Source organism: Pyxicephalus adspersus, chromosome 11, assembly GCF_032062135.1.
Source record: "Pyxicephalus adspersus chromosome 11, UCB_Pads_2.0, whole genome shotgun sequence".
In the NCBI taxonomy this organism is placed as follows: domain Eukaryota; kingdom Metazoa; phylum Chordata; class Amphibia; order Anura; family Pyxicephalidae; genus Pyxicephalus; species Pyxicephalus adspersus.
In genome coordinates this window covers 2,696,045-2,715,321 of record NC_092868.1, presented here as the reverse complement: position 1 = coordinate 2,715,321, position 19,277 = coordinate 2,696,045, and the positions used below count along the sequence as shown (strand labels likewise).

General features: G+C 43.8%; 1 protein-coding gene across 1 annotated transcript; it reads left to right on the top strand.

Moving 5' to 3' along the window:
* The first annotated feature begins 2,213 nt into the window (after positions 1 to 2,213).
* LOC140340528 (leucine-rich glioma-inactivated protein 1-like) lies at positions 2,214 to 19,240 on the top strand. The gene is made up of 9 exons (XM_072425790.1): positions 2,214 to 2,393; positions 6,469 to 6,842; positions 8,378 to 8,449; positions 11,891 to 11,962; positions 12,699 to 12,770; positions 13,663 to 13,734; positions 13,972 to 14,150; positions 16,222 to 16,386; positions 17,995 to 19,240. Exons 2-9 carry the CDS (start codon positions 6,652 to 6,654, stop codon positions 18,855 to 18,857), a joined length of 1,686 nt encoding a protein of 561 aa, XP_072281891.1. The 5' UTR covers positions 2,214 to 2,393; positions 6,469 to 6,651; the 3' UTR covers positions 18,858 to 19,240.
* Positions 19,241 to 19,277: the final 37 nt, after the last annotated feature.

Below are 19,277 nucleotides of genomic sequence, written 5' to 3'. Positions count from 1 at the left end.
TCATGGGGCGAGGCTGGTACCCCCCCCCCCCCCAATTGCAATGCTGTGCCCATCAGATAAAAAACATTTCCTCTTTGATAAACTCCCTCGCCTAACAAAGTCCTGGGCACATTGAGTGCCAACCTTATGCCACCCACTTTCCGGGCACTGTGTCAGCCCTTTCCCTCTTCCAATGCCCCCTTGGCATTTTTAACCCCTTCCTCACCCCGGCCCCCAACAAACAAAGAGCCCAGTATTTTTATTTTTTTTTTTTTGCTGACAAGTTATTTTGGACAGCAGGAGAGGCCGTGAGATTGAGCGCCCTTTGGCCGCGGGCCAGTAATGACCCTATCGGAGCGAAGATGGGCCGAGACAAAGGGAAGCTTTATACAGAGCGAAGAATGGGAGATGGCAAAGGGGCGGGGCCTAGGGAACCCTAACTTTGGCAGAAAGTTTCCCAAAGTGCGAGATGAATTTCCTGAATCGGTGGTTCGCGGTTTGAATGTTGGTTTGGGGTGTTATTGAGGCTTTTTCAGGAAAAATCATTCACAATAATGCCAAATTTTGGGTCAGCGCTTCATGTGACCCATCTAAGGATGGAACCCATAAAGCGGTCCTGTGGTCTCTAGTACCAAGACATGAACTGCCCCCACCAACCTGCCTTCTACCCATAATGCACCCTGCTGCCTCCACCAATCTGCCTTCTACCCATAATGCACCCTGCTGCCCCCCCTTCTACCCATAATGCCCCCTGCTGCCTCCCCGAACCTGCGTTCTACCCATAATGCCCCCTGCTGCCTCCACCAACCTGCCTTCTACCCATAATACACCCTGCTGCCTCCACCAGCCTGCCTTCTACCCATAATGCCCCCTGCTGCCTCCATTCCTCCCCAAGGTAACTGACACACCTGGCCCATCCACATGATCTAAAGGAAGACATGACCCATCCCACCAGGCCACCTTCTCCCATTGCCCCATGGTCCAGGTCTGATGCTCTGTGGCCCCCATACATATCAATGGATTCTGTATGGTGCCCCCAATAAGGTTTTCAGCAATTGTCCTTCCTTTGGTCGGTACTAACCACTATATACCAGGGGCACCCCACAGGACCGGGCATATTGAAGTGTTCTGACCCATCACCCAACCATCACAATTTGCCCCATGTCCCCCAGACTTGTCCAATGTTCCTGCTTCCAACTCATCTCCATTAAGAACTGACTGCCCCCTGGGTGCCAATTCCCCCCACCCCCACCCCCAGGGGCCATGGTACCCAAACCACCAATGTCCTTCCTTCACCTGTCCAGGTGTTTCAGGTTTTGGGTAATGGGTGTGGCCTTACTCCCATCCAGCTTGGGTCGAGCACACTGACCCCATTCCCATTCCTAATTTTGCACTTTTCCTGACCCCGATATCCTGGTTTTGTTTTCTTCATAATATTTGGCGTGGTTTCAGTTGGATGTTCTTGTGGTGTCTCCAGCTCGTCCTCATTGGTGCTCTTCCTCCTCCATCTTTTCCTCCTCGCCCGCTGGGGTCTCCTCCCCACATCCAGATGTTGCTGGAAACTCCTCAACCGCCATGGATGTTGCTCGTTGTGTCGCCAGCAACAATTGGCAAGCATCTGACCTTCCTGGTGGGATTACAAGGGCGGTGACTCCCTTCCTGTTTACTAGGTAGGGGTCCGAGCCCTTCCCTTATTCAACCGGCAGAAATCAAGAGCACCTGTCATGTGTCAGAGCAGTGGAGCTCTCAGTGGTCCCCCATAGATCGGTCACTACTGATACCTATAGTCCTTCTTTCATAAAGCAGCCACAGAAAAGCCCAGCCCCTGCCAGCATGCTGCAGAGGAGCCTTGTTATCTTCATGGAAGCAGTGGTCTCTCTGCAGAGAACTCTGCAGAGAGACCGCTGCTTCTCAGGCACAGAAGTGGGGTAAATCTCTAATACTGTCCCAAAAAGCAGTAAAAAACAGACAGGGCCTCTTTATTCTTCAGATTTATTTTCATACCGGTGCCAGAGTTGTTCTTTAAATGAATTCCATGGAGAAAATTCCCTGAGCCAAGAATGACAACCCGGCAACCACAAGCTTGGACAAACAGCCAAACAAATTAGCACCAAACGGCTCCAAACAGACCCACCTCATCTTCATCATCATCATCATCATCATCATCATCATCATGGTCATCCCCATCCAGCCCTTCCTCCCTCCCAGCCGTCCCAAAGATTCCTGAAAACAACACATTGTGTGCAAGGCTGCCAGCCACCAACACATCCAACGGGACGGGGAAAGGGGCACCGGGGACACAGCGACCACAGGGGGGAACGGGGCCACAGCCAGAACCCAGAGGAGGGCAAGCCAAATTAATTGGGAGGTCACTGGAAAAGATGTAGAGATCTGGGATGACACAAAGTATTGTGGTGAGTCCAAAGCTTCAAACAATCCGCTGATCTTCTGTGCTTTTATCATTTCTTGTAATTGGAGATTCTATTATTTTATGTCACTTTGTGTCAATTGTGTAACTTTGTGTTATTTTATTGGTACTATTGTGTTACTATACAACTTTGTGTAACTTTGTGTTATTTTATTGATAAGATTGTGTCATGTTCTATACAACTTTATGTAACTTTGTGTTATGTTATTGGTACTATTGTGTTACTATACAACTTTGTGTAAATTTTCTATCTACATTTTTCCTCCATCTTTCCTTCTTCTATACTTTTTTGGCTTTATTTATAAAACCCGGAATCTGACATTCCCTCAAACATTCCCCAGTGGGAATCAATTTTTGCCATTAAAACACATGGACCTAGAAGATTACCACCAGGGAATGTTTGAGGGAATGTCAGATTCACTGCTTTATAAATAGACCCCTCAGAATTTACTTTCCCATTGAGTTTTAGGTGATTCGGATTGGTCTAATTGAAAACATTGATTTATAGATAACAAAAACAAAACAAACAAATAAAAACCAGGAATCCGACTTTTTTTTTCAAACTTACACTCATAGAGAATCTTCCAGGTCCATATGTTTCAATGACAGTATTTGATTCCCATCAGGGAATGTTCGAGGGAATGTCAGATTCCCTGTATTATAAATCGAGCCCTCAGGGTTTCTTATGATCAATATTTAGGCAGAAGGTTGATTTTATTTTGTATTAGCTGTTGTATTGAAAACATTGAGGGCTCTATTTATAAAACAGGGAATCAGACATTCCCTCAAACATTCCCATAAATCTTCCAGGTCCATGTGTTTTATGGCAGTAATTACATTTCCAGCAGGAAATGTTTGTGAGAATGTCAGATTCACTGCTTTGTGTTTCACTATTGATATGGGAAAATTTTAGGTATTGAAATCTCCACTTGAAATTATGGCAGAATGGGTGAATGTTGTTGGGGTATTGCTGTACACATCAGATTTTTTTGAGATGAGCACAAACAACTTTTATCTGGTGTACAAAGCTTTACATTTCTTTTAATCATACCATGTTTGATATTGAGTCAGGTGCAACACAATCATAAAATCATATACTGTATGGTGCCAACATATTCCAGCACGCTGTACAAGGTCCATGCAACTTTCTGTCCTTGGGAAGAACTTACAATCCACCAATCATAATACAGATCAGTATAACAAGTGCACGGATTGTTTGTATTCAATCGTAATGATTGATTAACATGTCGATGATTATATTGGACCTCCCATGTAGGGCTGAGTCAGGATACAGCTGCAGGGAACGTTACATTCACCCTGATGAAGCGGAGTTGATATCTGTGAAACGCGTTGGAGTTTTCCATACAATCCTATATGGTTTTGGAAAAGTTTCTACAAAAAAGTTTTGGTTGATCCATCTTGTATATATTCAGGATACTCCATACATGAGGGATTCATTTCAAACCTTTTGTTTTTAACAACCTATGGGGGTCCCAAGTCAGTCCAGAGTAGGGGGAGTCAGTTTGGCATTGGTGCCGTCCTAATGGCTTTAAAACAAATTTCAAATAAAAATTGTTATTGCCTTAAAAAACTTTTTATTTTTCACCCACTTGTGGTTATCTTGTATGTATTTATGAATTTATATAGCGCCAACATATTCCATAGCGCAGTATTCGGCAGCCATATGTAGTTTTGTGTATAATGGGCAGCAAACAGGTAGGTGGGGTGGGTAGGGGGAGACACTTGGGGCTCGGTCACACTGCAGCGCATGGGTTAGGGTACTGGTTCTGGTACTGGTTCTGGTACGCATTGTGAATGCATGCTGAAATGTGTTGTTAAAATCATCACAGTGCTTGTTTTCTTTTTCTGCATGTGTTACAGTACATCAGGCATGCTGCACAAAAATCTGGCATGTCCTAAGTCACCTGTTAATGATGACTGAAGCCATAGGGCAGATTGGCTCACCCGTGCATTGGGTTTGCATTGGACAATATTGGTGTCCCCATTGGAAGATCCGTGTTCTGGTGACCCCCCTCCTGTTCTGATTTAATTCCTACATTTCAGGTTTCTCTTCTCTTTGGACTCGATACATAAAGCAGGGAATCAGACATTCCCTCAAACATTCCCTGTTGGCCAATCTTCCATTTCTTTGTCTACTAATGGATTCCCACCAGGGAATGTTTCAGTGAATGTCAGATTTAAAATAGACCTCTTTTGTATCTCAGCGGTAAAGTGGAGATGAATCTTACTGATGGCACCTGAGGCTTCAATTGGTGGCTTCACCTTGGCTGAGGCATCATTAGGAAGAAGAATGCCCATAGTCTGCCCTCTTCCAATGATCGCCACAAGGTGGCCCCGCAGCATCCCGAAAAGTTTGCCATTCATCCTGCACTGGCGACCCACAATTGTTCCCCCCATTTGCCATTTTTAGATTCGCAGCAATCCATATTTTTTTTCCTCATCAGGGTTGCCATGTGTTCTGGGTAAACTTAGAAACATAATTGCTGTCCCTATTCACAGCCAGTGAATTGTAGCCGCAGTTATTTGTGCCCAGGGGGTGGGCAGTTGGCAAGTGATTTGTAAAGCGCCGGTGCAAGTAATTGCACACAGTAAATTCTCCGCTCACAGCTATAAATCGCCCTTTGCTGCGGCCTCCGGGCTACAGACAGACAATACACAAAGGACCAAATCATTTAACTGGCGTTCCTTTAATAGCGCAGCCTGGAGCTGTCACCTCCCAGAGCACGGAATAAATAGAGCGCAATTTCCCTGTTGCTAATAAATCGCTATTGATAAATAATCCAATGTCTTATCAGTCTGTAAGTCTGGTCAATTTAATGTAAACCCCATCAAAGCATTTTAATTGTTTCTAAATTTACAATTCTAAAATGTATCTGGTGATCCTGCCAGGAAGGCTATATTTTATACTTCCTGTGATAGGTGACAACACAATGTCCCTTTGAATACTAAAGAAAGTTGGATTTTGTGGAAGTAGAGGTGCTGCCACCTAGAGGAATATGGTGGTTCCTGCCACGTGTTTGGTGGACTTTCTGCAGGTGTCATGTTAAAACTTCTTTTCTAGTTTTCAGAGCAAACAGTGCCTTGCATTGCCCATAGGGTCACCTCAGACCAGGAGGGGCACCCATTGGGGACCCCAGACCACCACCCAAAGAGGCTACAATGGGCATGTGAGTAGCAGAACTATACCATGGGGCAACAAAAGAATGTGGCCTGGTCTGATGGGCCATGTCTTCTTATAGATCATGTGGATGGGCAATTGGGTGTCATTCGGCCAGGAAAGAGATGGCAGACCAGTGGAGGCAGCAGGGGGCATTATGAGTAGGAGGCAGGCTGGGGGGCAGCAGGGTGCATTATGGGTAGAAGGCAGGCTGGGAGAGGCAGCAGGGGGCATTATGAGTAGAAGGCATGTCAGTGGGGGCAGCAGGGGGCATTATGGGTAGAAGGCAGGTAAGGGGAGGCAGCAGGGTGCATTATGGGTAGAAGGCAGGTCAGTGGGGGCAGCAGGGTGCATTATGGGTAGAAGGCAGGTCAGGGGAGGCAGCAGGGAGCATTATGGGTAGAAGGCAGGTTGGGAGGGGCAGCAGGGGCATTATGGGAAGGAGGCAGGCTGGGGGAGGCAGCAGGGGGCATTATGGGTAGAAGGCAGGTTGGGAGGGGCAGCAGGGGTCATTTTGGGAAGGAGGAAGGCTGGGGGAGGCAGCAGGGGGCATTATGGGAAGAAGGCAGGTCGGGGGAGGCAGCAGGGGGCACTATAAAGAGAGGGCAGGCCGGCGGAGGCAGCAGGGGGCATTATGGGTTGTCTGGCTGTTCCCTTTTGTAGAATCTGCAGCTAAATCTTGGTCCTGGATACCGCAGAACACTTTCATGCCTGTATTGGCCACATGGGGGTCCTACACAAAATTAGGTGGGAGCGGGGGTTGTTAATATTTTACCTGCCCAGGGTATCTGCCAGGTAGGTGTGAAAAGCCTAAATCTGCCCCCTTCGTATTATCCGTTCCCTTTTTTACATCTTACATTCACCCGTCTTGTTTTTTTTGCAGAATGAAAAGTTACTTGTGCCAAAAACCACAAGCAGCCGAAATCCGTATGAGTAAGATGGACGTGTAGGTGGCAGACATCGGCTGACGGGATGGAGAAGTGAAGGGGATCAGCGGAGGAGCCCACAATGGCCGACCGCTTAATATGAGGCTTTGTGCACAGCCATAAACATTTCCTGAGGATCCATGGGGCCGTCCCTCCGCCTGGCACTTTGGACCGTCCTGGTTTTCTGTCTTTTCCCTTCCAGCCTGAGCAGACGGCCAAAGCGACCACCAAGATGGAGATGCCCGGCGTCCTGCAACTGCACCATGGACAACGTCCTGTGCGATGGAAGCAAGGACATACCGAGCACATACTCTGCGGAAATCATCTCAACGTAAGGGCCAATGTATTTGCTGGTAATAAGGGGGCGATGGATCGGGGCGGGGGCGGGTTTTGTTTTTGTTTGCTGTGCGAGTGCAGGACTGACTGCTGCCGCCTGCTCATTCACAGTGTACATTAGAAACTGCAGCAAGGCAAACCCTCCGCAGCCTGACTGACCCACCTCTTTCATGATTGGATTTCAGGTCTTGCAAGGCTCAGCATCACATATGGGCATTATCTAGGGTGGTCTGTCCCTGAATACGGACCCCCTCCAGACTGACACCTACCCTTTGTTATTTCATATTTGCATAATAGCGACCAAGAGCTGGCCCACTGCTTGAGAGGAGTACCGAGTGTTGTAAAACATTGCACCCTCCCGGTTCTCCTTAGCTTTATTCACAAATATCCGACAAATCACATGACTTGCTACAATGTTACAGACTGATCACTAAAGCAGAGAAAGGACTGGGGAAATGCTTCCTCCTGCCTGCAGCAGACTGATGAAATCCTCCTAGCCTAGCCAAAGTCACTGACTGCAGCACAAGATGGATCTTCTCAGAATCTGTTACTGTATATTGTACCATGTCAGGGATCGATTCCTGCAGACTTGTAAAGTTCCAAATGACGAATCTCACATTCACCCGATTTTAGAATACGTGTATAAAAAAAATATTGCATTCTCCGAGCTCTGTGCGACATTTCCCGTAATTCACATTAGTGGGTGAGATTCCTTTTCCAATAGACAATGGCATTAGACAAACGGCGTCACATCAAGGAAGAACGAAGACGATCGCAATGTTCGGGTTTCCATGGCAATGCAAAGAACAAAACTAAAACCCTAAAGCGGCTGATAGAGGAAAGAATTAGATTCCTTGTTTATCTCTCAATAGTCAAAAATTATATTATTATTATTATTATTATTATTATTAAACAGGATTTATATAGCGCCAACATATTGTGCAGCGCTGTACATTAAATAGGGATCGTCGAACGTTGGATGAGTTGGAGCTCCGATTATGTTGAAACGTATCCATGCTAATCATTGGTCAGGCTCCTGAAGTATCCTTGGTTTCCTATCTGATATTCTCATATATGAAGCCCCCAGAATAAATGGAAGCTTTGTTATTTGGAAATAAACTTTTATTGATTTGCATTTGTTTGTAGACATGACACAAGTAAAGTTCATTTGATTGAAGCAATGGAACCAAATTCGCTACATCTGATTGGTCAGATGCCTTTGGAGTGCTCCAACCTATAGTATGAGAATGCAGAATTTCCAAAAATAGGGAAAGGTTCATGGTAGGGAAGTCAAATCAAAATATTCCGGGTCCAAAAATTCTGCTTAGTCAATATGTGACCTAAACACGGGAACCAGGGACGGTGAATGTTACCCACCCAGGTAGACTTGCATGAATCATTGGAGCAGGCAATCATAGAAATGGCCTCTCTGTACCCCCATATGCATGGAATTATAGCAATCTCCCAATATCTAGCAGGAAAAGGTCTGAGCCGGATGATTTCATTGGTTCTCATTCTGATCTCTTGCAGTTCCTTCCTCCGATGCGGCTTCACCCGAATCCCCTCTGACAGCTTTGCACCTTCTCAGACAATGCAGATCCTGTAAGTATGGGAAATACTCGTCACGGAATTTATTATTTCTGTTATCAAGAATCTGCTTTGTAATGAGGAGAAGTAATAATGTGCTGCCGATGTGTGTGATTGTTGTGTGGATTAAACAAGTTTATCAGTTTTATTACTTTTATGTGCAGTGTTTCATATAACTATAATTTCATATGAGAAAATGGAAACAATATATGACACTGCTGGAGATGTCTCCTCTCCTGAAATACTCTGCTGGAGGACTCTGCTCCTTCTTCTATAACTCTCCTCTCCTGAAATACTCTGCTCTGCTGGAGGACTCTGCTCCTTCTTCTATAACTCTCCTCTCCTGAAATACTCTGCTGGAGGACTCTGCTCCTTCCTCTATAACTCTCCTCTCCTGAAATATTACTAGATTGTAAGCTCTTCGGGGCAGGGTCCTCTCCTCCTGTATCACTGTCTGTATTAGTCTGTCATTTGCAATCCCTATTTAATGTACAGCGTCGCCTAATATGTTGGCGCTATATAAATCCTGTTTAATAATAATATTTAAGACGGCACCAATCAGAAAGCTTCTATCTGTATTTCGACACATTCCATACATTCTCCATACGGACGACCATTTCTTCTCCAATGTTGATCTACATTTACCTTCACCACCATTTTGTACAGATTTGTCTGATGGTTTTTGTCCTTGTTCATCCCATTATGGGCAGAAAACTGAAGGACAAATCAATATTTGACATTGTGAGTTAATTTATGCTAAGTGGGGATTTTGGATTGTCAGCGTTATCCTGGGAGAATGAGTTGACCAAGAACATCAATTTCCCTCCCTGAACCACACGCGGCCCGGTCCACCCGTACCATTCCCAACTCCGAGGAACTCCCAAGCTGCCTGCAGCAAACTGATGATATTCCATCGACTGCCGGATAATATTTTATTATGAGGCTTTTCTGATTCTGTGATATACATGAATTTATTCTTGTACAGGTTCTGACAGGTGCACTTTAAAAGCCTTGCATTGACCAGATTGGGTCTGGTGCTGGTCATTGTGGTGTTTGCCCGGTGCACTGATGAGAGTTGCTGCAGTGCAAATATTGCCATAGGCTGGAATAGTCCTGGGAAGCAAATGAACATATAGGGATGGTGGAGCAGGGAGGGAGGAGATGCAGCACATCACACAGCAGCTTGGCTGAGAGATTCTTCAGTATGAATGAATACAGGGGGCTCCTGATGGAGAGAATGGGGTCACAGTGTTAGAGCATCCATCAAGCAAGCTAGGCAGGAGCTTAGGGCCCGGTGAATGTTTAGGGGGCCCAGCTAGGCATATGGGACAATTGGTCAATGCTGTGCATCTCCCCTACCCAACTTGTCCAATGGGGTCATCAGGATATATAAATAGGTCGGCTGCTTCACCTATAGCCCCATCCATCTCTGGGTTGGAATGATAAGGGCAGCATACATAGGTGTGTGTGTGTGAAGGGGGGGGGGGGGGTCTACCAACCAAGTAATAGGCAATAAAGCTTTGGGGGTTATTATTAGGAAAGGGATGATTTTTTGGCCACCTTAGGTGAGGTTGGGTAACATAAGGACAAGGGATGCAAATTGTGGACCAGCAAGAAGGGGAGTGCAATTCAAATATTCCCAAATTCTACCAAGTGGTAGCATCGGATGGAGCAGAAAAAATAAATCTGGTGCAAATTTAGCCGCATCCTGTCCGCACTCCAAGCATTAAATCAGCTGCATCCAGCCACACCGTCTAGCAGATGCCAGGAGCCAATGGCAGGGCTGTTGGCTTTCCAGGAAGCCTGTGATTGGCCGATAAGGAGAGACCCTTGGGAGAGAGGGACTGAGATAGAATAAATGTAAGAAGAAGAACCCCCCCTCCTTTTCTTCCCTCCCTCCCCACCTTCCTAGCTGTGTGACTTCAGGTCTGCAACCAGCATTCACTCCAACACACATATACATTATTCACATACAGCAAGCCGGCTGCAACTTGCACCTAAAGACCCTCCTATAGGACCCCCTGTGTACCCCGGGACCCCTGGTGCCTTGTACCCTCATGCCGACATCTTTTAAGAAGCAGCAACATACCCCATAAACACCGCAAAGCTTAAAACCAAAGCACCCCAAAAAAAAGGTTCCTTCACCTCATCGCGGGTCTGCAGAATGGCTACACCGACCGAAAGAAGTGGAACAGGTAGAGGGGTGAATTTATGTGTGAATGTTATTATCTTGCATCTTTTCTGGTTCTGGTCTGCAATGGGGGTGGGGGGTGCATGGGGGCCCTTTAAATTTTGTACAGCACCTGAGGGGTAAAATGATTTGCTGATTAATATAATGCAGATGTGCTCAGAGATATCCGCATTATGGGTAACATCGGGGAGGGGGCGGTGAATAGGCTTAGGTGCCTTTAGGTATTTTTTTTAAGGGGGGGCCCCAACTTTAATGACATTCTGCAGGGAAGTAGAATAAGGATAGGCTTGCCGCAGCCAGCATTAAAGGCGCACCCCCCCTCCGCCACCATCTATACTGCAGGTGCAATGCAGTCTAGAGACTCCCAGCATCACGTCCTCCCCCACACTTGTTATACTGCTATCAGAGCAGCATGGGGTAAATTTAGTATAGGAGGGGAGGAGTGGGGGGCACATGAAATTGGGAGTTACCCTCTAGGATGAATGAGATGACTGCTGCAGAAGACATTCATACCTGCAGATTAGCGTGAATCCCTCCCACCCAGTGAAAGTTATGCGCTATGATTAACCCCTATGATGGAGGGCAGAGTGCTGGAATTTGGGTGGAAATGAAGAATTGGGATCTATTCTGCCATCACTGCAGAGACATTTGGGGGGATATGGCCATCCTGAGCCTTGTGCAGCATGAAGGAGCCGACTGCAAAATATTGGGACTGGTGAATGATGAGAGAGAGCGCGGGAACCATAGAGGGAGTGCAAGAGACCATAGAGAGAGCGCAGGAGAACACGAGAGAGAGCGCAGGAGAACACGAGAGAGTGCAGGAGAACACGAGAGAGTGCAGGAGAACACAAGAGAGAGCACAGGAGACCATAGAGAGCGCAGGTGACCATAGAGAGCGCAGGTGACCATAGAGAGCGCAGGAGACCATAGAGAGCGCAGGAGACCATAGAGAGTCCTCTCCTGAAATACTCTGCTGGAGGACTCTGCTCCTTCCTCTGTAACTCTCCTCTCCTGAAATACTCTGCTGGAGGACTCTGCTCCTTCCTCTATAACTCTCCTCTCCTGAAATACTCTGCTCCTCTTCTCTTCCTAGGTTTCCATATCCCCTGTGTAGTGAGTATGGTGTGATACATTTGTATATCATTTCCCCTACCAGTTTCCCCTTACACCCCATACTGGTCCTCAGTGGTGATAGACGCAGACTTTATTCTTTTAATGCTCGGAGTATTTCTGCTTTCTTATATTCCATATTTTCCTCTTTGCAGTTTATTCACGTCCTGCTCCTTCGATGAGATCGCAGATAACGCCTTTTCAAAACTGAAGCACCTGGAATATTTGTAAGTTGTACAGCAGAAAGAATATTGTACAACAATTGATGAATCCAGAAAAACATTTATATTTTATTTATTTGTATTGTGTATTTGCATGTTTATTATATAATTTTGGAAAAAAATAAATAAGGCTAAAAGAAGGCAGTGTTTTGGAACAAGAATGGCTCTGGGACAGGTAAAAGGAGATTTAATAACCCCCAGGAGACATTTCAAGGTAATTTTCCCCTTAATTAAATAATTAAATTGATTAAATAATAAAGATTAAAACCTTGAAGTGTAAATGATGATTTGTCTATAGACAGTTTTTATTTTTGCACTCCCATTTATCTGAATTTACCAAAATCTGAATGTGAATCTTTACTTATTTATGAATCATCTGTGAATTTGTCTGAAATTTGCTGACAAAAGGTCCAAACTTTCTACACTTCTCATGTCAGTTCCAATGACTCGTTCTGCCATCTAGTGGCCAATCACAAAATTGCATGCCTGTCACAATGGAAAATGCTGTGTAAAGGAAAATTAAGAACGAATCTTATTTTTAAATAGAGCCATTAGTAGGGATGTTCTGTAATGATATGTAAGAATACCACTTGTTCTGACACCTGCAGGAGCCAAATTTTATACCAACTCACTCACCAATTTTATGTTCACCTGTTGGCTAAGAATTCTAACATTGCAGAAAAATATTTACTTTCTTTTAGATTTATTAGTATAATGTTTTTATTTCTTTGTTTTTTCTTAGGTTCCTGGAAAACAACACTGTGAAATCAATCTCTAAAAATGCATTCCATGGGTTGCGGTCTCTGATTCACCTGTAAGTAGAATAATACGTTTTTGCCCCCATTCCAAAACCATGGCCAGTAATATGGAGTCCTCCCCATCTCCATCATTACCATGGCATTGGCCAAATTATTTCAGCCACCACTCTTTTGGGATGACATTTTGGAGGGTGTCTTTGGGAATTTGCCCCTATTTGGGAGGTCAGGTGCTGATGATGGAGGAGAAGACCTGGCTCACCACAGATCTCCTAGATTGAAAGCTCTTCAGGGCAGGGTCTTCTCTGTATTCATCTGCCATTTGCAACCCCTATTAAATGTCCAATTCATCTTAATAGTGTTCAGTAAGGTTGAGGTCAGGGCTCTCGAGTTTCTCCACACCAACCTAGTCCCACCATGGGATCTACTTATAAATTATTCCCCCAGTCAATTCCTCTGAAATTACAGATTGTCAGATCTCTACTCTTGTCCTTGTCCTTGTTCCTATTAAAACAATGACTCATTCTGCCACCTAGTGGCCGATCATCAAAAGTGCACAGCTGTCAGAATAGTAAAACAAATATTAGGAGCGGATTTGAGGGGAATATATTATAAAGAGAGCTCCATGTTTATGGAGATTGACTTTGCACATGGGGAAACAGAAAAAGACCTTCACCAAAATGTGACCACAAGGCTTGAAGAGCCCAATTATCTACAATGTCTTTGTATGATGGAGGATTACCAGCACCCTTCACTGGGGACACCTGAACTCCATCATTGGGGTTATTTATCAGTGCCAAATGGGTTTTCCCTAGATCTTATTTTTTGTCATTTCCCTCCTCTACCCATTCAGCATTCTCCTATGCAATATCCTAAACTAGCTTTAGTTTTACTGTGTCTCGATGAGAAGATGCAATGGTTTTCTTTTTCTCTTTTTTCTTCTCCCTATAGGAGTTTGGCTAATAATCATCTGGAGTTTCTTCCGAGTGGGTTATTTCACCCCTTAACGGCCATAAAACACATGTAAGTGTACCGAGGTCATTTATTGTCTCTGCAGAACTTGGAACATGAATAAAACACAGAGGAACTGGCAGATTTATTCTGCTGAGTTATTTTGTTGGCTTGCTGGGTGGATTTGATCTTTTCAGTGTTAATGGAAGCATTGCAAAAATACAGAGGCTTTTTTATTTATTTCATCTGTGACCATTTATTAATTTAATAGTTTGTTGGAAAATGTTAACCACAGTGTTTATAATGCAGTGATCTGCGTGGAAACCCCTTACACTGCGACTGTCGCATCAAGTGGCTTGTAGAATGGGTTCATGGACCTGGGAAAAACATTGCATTGTGGCCCCCGCTGCCATGCCAGGAAACCGGCAAATTGAAGGGACGAAGCCTGACCGCCCTGTCGGAGAAAGATTTCAGCTGCCTCACCGGCAGTAAGTACCAATATGGTTGTATATCTTAACAGATGTGGTAGTAAGCAAACCTGATTGGGTGGTGAAATTGCATATTTAACATTCACTGACATCTATCTCTATGTTTCACTGGTCACTTAAAATTAGTTTTTTAATTTTTTTTTTTTTTTTGAAAATTTATCAGCATTTAATTTAAAAAGGTAATATTGCTGTATAAAACAAAAATAGACTTCCTCTAATCTTTATTCTTTACTATGGGGTGTCTTTATAAATTATTCCTCTTTCAGTTTGCTCTAATTTCCACTATAATAATGGTTTATACAGATCTCCTAGATTGTAAGCTCTTCGGGGCAGGGTCTTCTCTGTATTCATCTGCAATTTGCAACCCCTATTAAATGTACAGCGCTGCGTAAAATGTTGGCACTATATAAATCCAGTTTAATAATAACACTGGGGAACGCAGTTTTTGTCGAGTTAGATCTTACACTTATTTTTTACTTCTTTTTGGGTGGTGAATCCAGAAATGACCCCATTTTTTTGCTATGACATCCAGTTTTTACGATACAGGGTACCCTTTATTTTTGTCAAAAAACATACAAATTTTATATACAATGAAAAAATAATGAAATACCTTGCCTGTGCGGTTTATTTTAATTTCTTTTGTTCATGCAAAGGATATATAGTTACTCTATGACATTTTTTTTACAGTAAAACATTTGAAATTAAATCGGGTAAAGTAAAAATTTACACTTTTTACTAGCTTTTCCTGGCGTGTTTAGTGTTAGGAAAATCCCGCCGGATGCTCCAACAATAGTCAGCCATCATATGTACATCCCATCCCTAATGCAACTTAATAACAGCATGCAATGCCAAGCTGCAATATATAAAGCTAGCAAAGTACTTTCTTGTAATAAAAGAGGAATGGACTGCAGAGATGGAGACATAATCCTGCCCCTGTACAAACCATTGGTCAGACCACATCTGGAATATGCAGTCCAGTTTTGGGCACCAGTTCACAAAAAGGACATTGTGGAATTGGAGAGAGTGCAGAGAAGGGCAACTAAACTAATAAAAGGAATGGAGGAGCTCCGCTATGAGGAGAGATTAGCTGAACTGAATCTATTCTCCCTTGAGAAGAGACGTATAAGAGGAAATATGATCACCCTGTATAAATATATAAATGGTCCATATAGAGAACTCTCTTCCCCATTATTCACTGTAAGGTCATTACAAAGCACAAGGGGGCGCTCTTTGCGCCTGGAGGAAAAGAAGTTTAAGCTCCGGATAAGGAAGGGATTCTTCACTGTAAGGTCTGTGAAAATGTGGAATCGGCTCCCTCAGGAAGTAGGTTCAGCAACTACTATAGATTAATAATAAAAAGTTGGATGATTTCTGGAAGCACAGAATATAACTTGGGATTAAGGATTCATAGTAAAGATAACAGAGACTGCTGGAAAAATAGATTTTGCTTATTAACTACATAGAGCAGCGCACAACCTCTGACTGTCTTGCGTGTAAATGAATAGTTTATACAAATCCACACTACACTAATCACATTAATATAAACGGTAGAGAAAAAAAATTGATGTGATAGAAGAAAACTGACTGCACTTTCAGAATCAACATACCTATTTTAGAGTAATTAAGCTTAAAAATTGAAGTCAACAAATAATTTGTTTTAAATAGTTCCCTAGTGTAATAATAGCATTTCCTATTGTGACAGCTGTGCACTTTGACAAATGGCCACTAGGTGGCAGAACGAGGCATTGTTTTAATAGGCACTGAAATGAGAATTGAACTTCGGTCAGTGAATTCCAGACTAATTGTAGGGGAATAATTTATAAATGGAGCCCAATGTGTGTTTAAAAGAATCAAACAATAATCTAAAAAAAATAATAAATATAAAAAGATCTAAAGAAACCTTCAATTTTAACAAACTACTTTTAAAAAGTAAAAAAAAAGCCTTAGGAACTCCGAGTTCTTTTCTCCTAACTTTGTGCATGGTCATAATTGCCGACACTTTAACTTGTCCCAGTTCTATATTTCCTATTTCTGTACCTTAGTCATTTGGGATTTTGTGTCCATTCCGCAGACATTATCCAGAGGTGGACCTACAAGCACCCCTCCTTGTCTGTGAAGGCCTTTGAGTACCAATCAGAGCAGTATGTGGTGATCACCCATCCATTCGAGGGACGCTGCACCTTCCTGGAATGGGACCATGTGGCTTATGAATTTCGACACTTCGACAGCATTAAAGGTAATTTACTTTCATAGAGTTGGTAGTTACACCTATAATTAGTATTAGGCCTGAATACAATTTTTTGAACGGGGGTTAAAAAACATTATTTAGATTTTATATACATTATTATATATTATATATCATTATATACATTATTAAGAACCATGTTGCTATGCAGGAGATATTTCAGGAATACAGGTATAATGCTTTCCTCCTGCCCCCTACACCTCCGAATGCCTATCCAATTCTGAGAAATCTTCTCCCAAAACCTGAAGTGACATTTTCTGCCCATCTCCTGGTGCCCCTGCAGCTCAGTGGTTCCCCCTGGTGGCCATGTCATTGCTTTATTCAGGTATGGGTGGAGGTCGGAAAAGGAACTCTAGGGAATGATTTCTCAGGATCGGTTTGGTATTTCAATGTGTAGGGGAGAGCTGTATGGAAAGGAGATGCACACTCCCAGAAGTGTACAGCGCTGCATAATATGTTGGCGTTATATAAATCCTGTTTCATAATAATAATGTCACCTTCCCACTAGGCTTGGGGGGAACTATTTTTGTAAATTTTGTACAGTGTAATGGTCACTTTATATTAAATAATGATCAGTTTAGATTTCTTTTCCCTATCCCTTGCCATAATTCTGGTGCAGACATGGCAAATGGTAGTGCTAAATAACAAAAGACGGCCAGCTCTCCAGCAATATATTCAATACAAATAAATGAAAATACAAACAAGACAGTCAAAGTTTCTGGAAGACAGAAGTTGCTCTTTTTTTTGAAGATGAAAAACTTGCAGAGAAGGGGACCTCCGCTTCCTTGAAACGTTGGTGGATTATTTATTGTCCTAAAATGTAATGCTGGACATCATCAGTTATATTTCTCTATGACCTCCATTACAAAAATTGTCCTCATGTCCTATCCCTTTCATGCTGGTCTTCTATCACATTGTGTAACCCCGACTCGTGGGCATCATTGGTAGCACAATATGAGTCTGCTCATCATATAATGCCACCTAACAACTCCCTGGGTTCCATCCCTCCTATCTCCTAACCCAGACCTCGGGGTATACAGAAGCACCCCCTATCTTTTGGCAGATTCTAGATATGGGGTTAAAGGCTGAAAAATATGACCAAACGGCGATCTGTTCTTTCTTATGGGGTGCTTTTTAAAGTCAAGGGGCTCAGAATGGATTTGGGGTCCCCTAGGGTTGGATGTAGGGTACAACAAGCCATAAGGGTTATCCGTATAGCCTAAAAAATTGCAGTTCTGTATAACACATCAATCAGAAGATATGAAGGATGCAACACCGGGAGATGATAGGTATCATTATAGGACGAGCAGGGATGACTACCATAATGTGTCCCCGATGGGTGCAAAATGTGACCGGACACTGGCATCCAGAGCAAAAAGTAACACTTTGAGAAGCTCTTAGCTCTATAACTTCTAAAAACTTTTCGAGAAATTTGTGGTCACTTGCAGAAAATCTTGCAAATGAGGACAATATTGACCAAAAAAAGCCAAAATGAAAAAAAACTTTAAATGGTGTTGGACCTTCTGGAGTTAATGATTGTTGTAATTTAATGTCCACTAAGATATAGTTCCATCTAAAGTCTCTGTATCTATTGTGTAGGTGTTGCGGTGGTCTCCTGCTTACCTCTGGTAATCGGCAAGCAGTTATTCATCGTTGTAGCCCAGTTATTCGGTGGCACTTACGTCTACCGCCGAGACCTCTCTCCCGGAAGTCCATCAACATTCCGCCCCTTCCAGCACTTTCCAGACATCCGCAAACCCAACGACATCGAGAGCTTCACATCCACCGAAGGAGACCTCTATTTCATCGTCGCGGACAGTGCCAAGTCCGGTGCCAGCACTCTTTACCGATGGAACGGTTTGGGCTTCTATCCAGAGCAGCAGTTACCTCGTTGGTACCGTGACACAGACGCCGAACCCCTAATGCTCTCCGGTTCCCCCCATCTGATTATGAGCAGCGGCTCCCAGCGGCCTCTAGTCTATCGCTTCGAGAACAAACGCTTGGAACGTCTCACGGATATTCCGGAAGCCTGGGACGTCTACGCCGTCAAACACTTCACCGACGCGGAGGACGGCGTTTTTGCTTGCCTGGTGAGATATATGGGAGACTCTGCTTTGGTCCGGTGGGACGGCTCCATGTTCAAGCAGTTGCAGGAGTTGCCGTCTAGAGGATCCCACGTCTTCCAACCTCTTCTTCTCGGTCAGCGTTGGCACGCCTTCCTAGGCAATGACTTTGGCTACGCTTGGGTTTACCAGCTTGAAAAATGGAAACATTGGGAGGTGGAGGAGACCAATGATAAGGAAGGGTCTTCTGGGCCTTTGGTGCCCTTGCAGGAACTTAAGGTTCTGGAATCCAGGGCTTTAACCACAGTCCGCGTGCAGGGGAGGGAGTTTGTGTTCGTGGCCAGTTTCGGAGGGGACACGGTGGTGTATGAGTACGTGGAGATGGACAATTCAATATGAACAAGGCACAAAAATCAAAACCTCAACTCAAGCCACCACCCAACCACTATTCTGAAAACCAAAGGAACTGATTTTGAATTCAACAAATCTTTTTTTTCACTTTCAATATGAGGACATGGGGAAAAAAAATCTCTAAAGGATATCCAACTCGGAATCCAGGACCAACAATGGGGTCAGGAGGACCTCCACCAACCTCAATAAAGGTGACACCGATCGGTTAACACGGCTAATATGCAAATGTAACCACGAGAAATGGACACTTTGTATCCACAATTGTTCTCTACACTTTGTATAAAATCTTTATTGTTCATACATTGAATAATGCTGCAATCTTTAGATAACCGTTACATTCTGAGTGCCAATAAAGCATGCACAAAACTATATTAAGTTTGGCCATAGGTCAAATCTGAATAGGTTTTT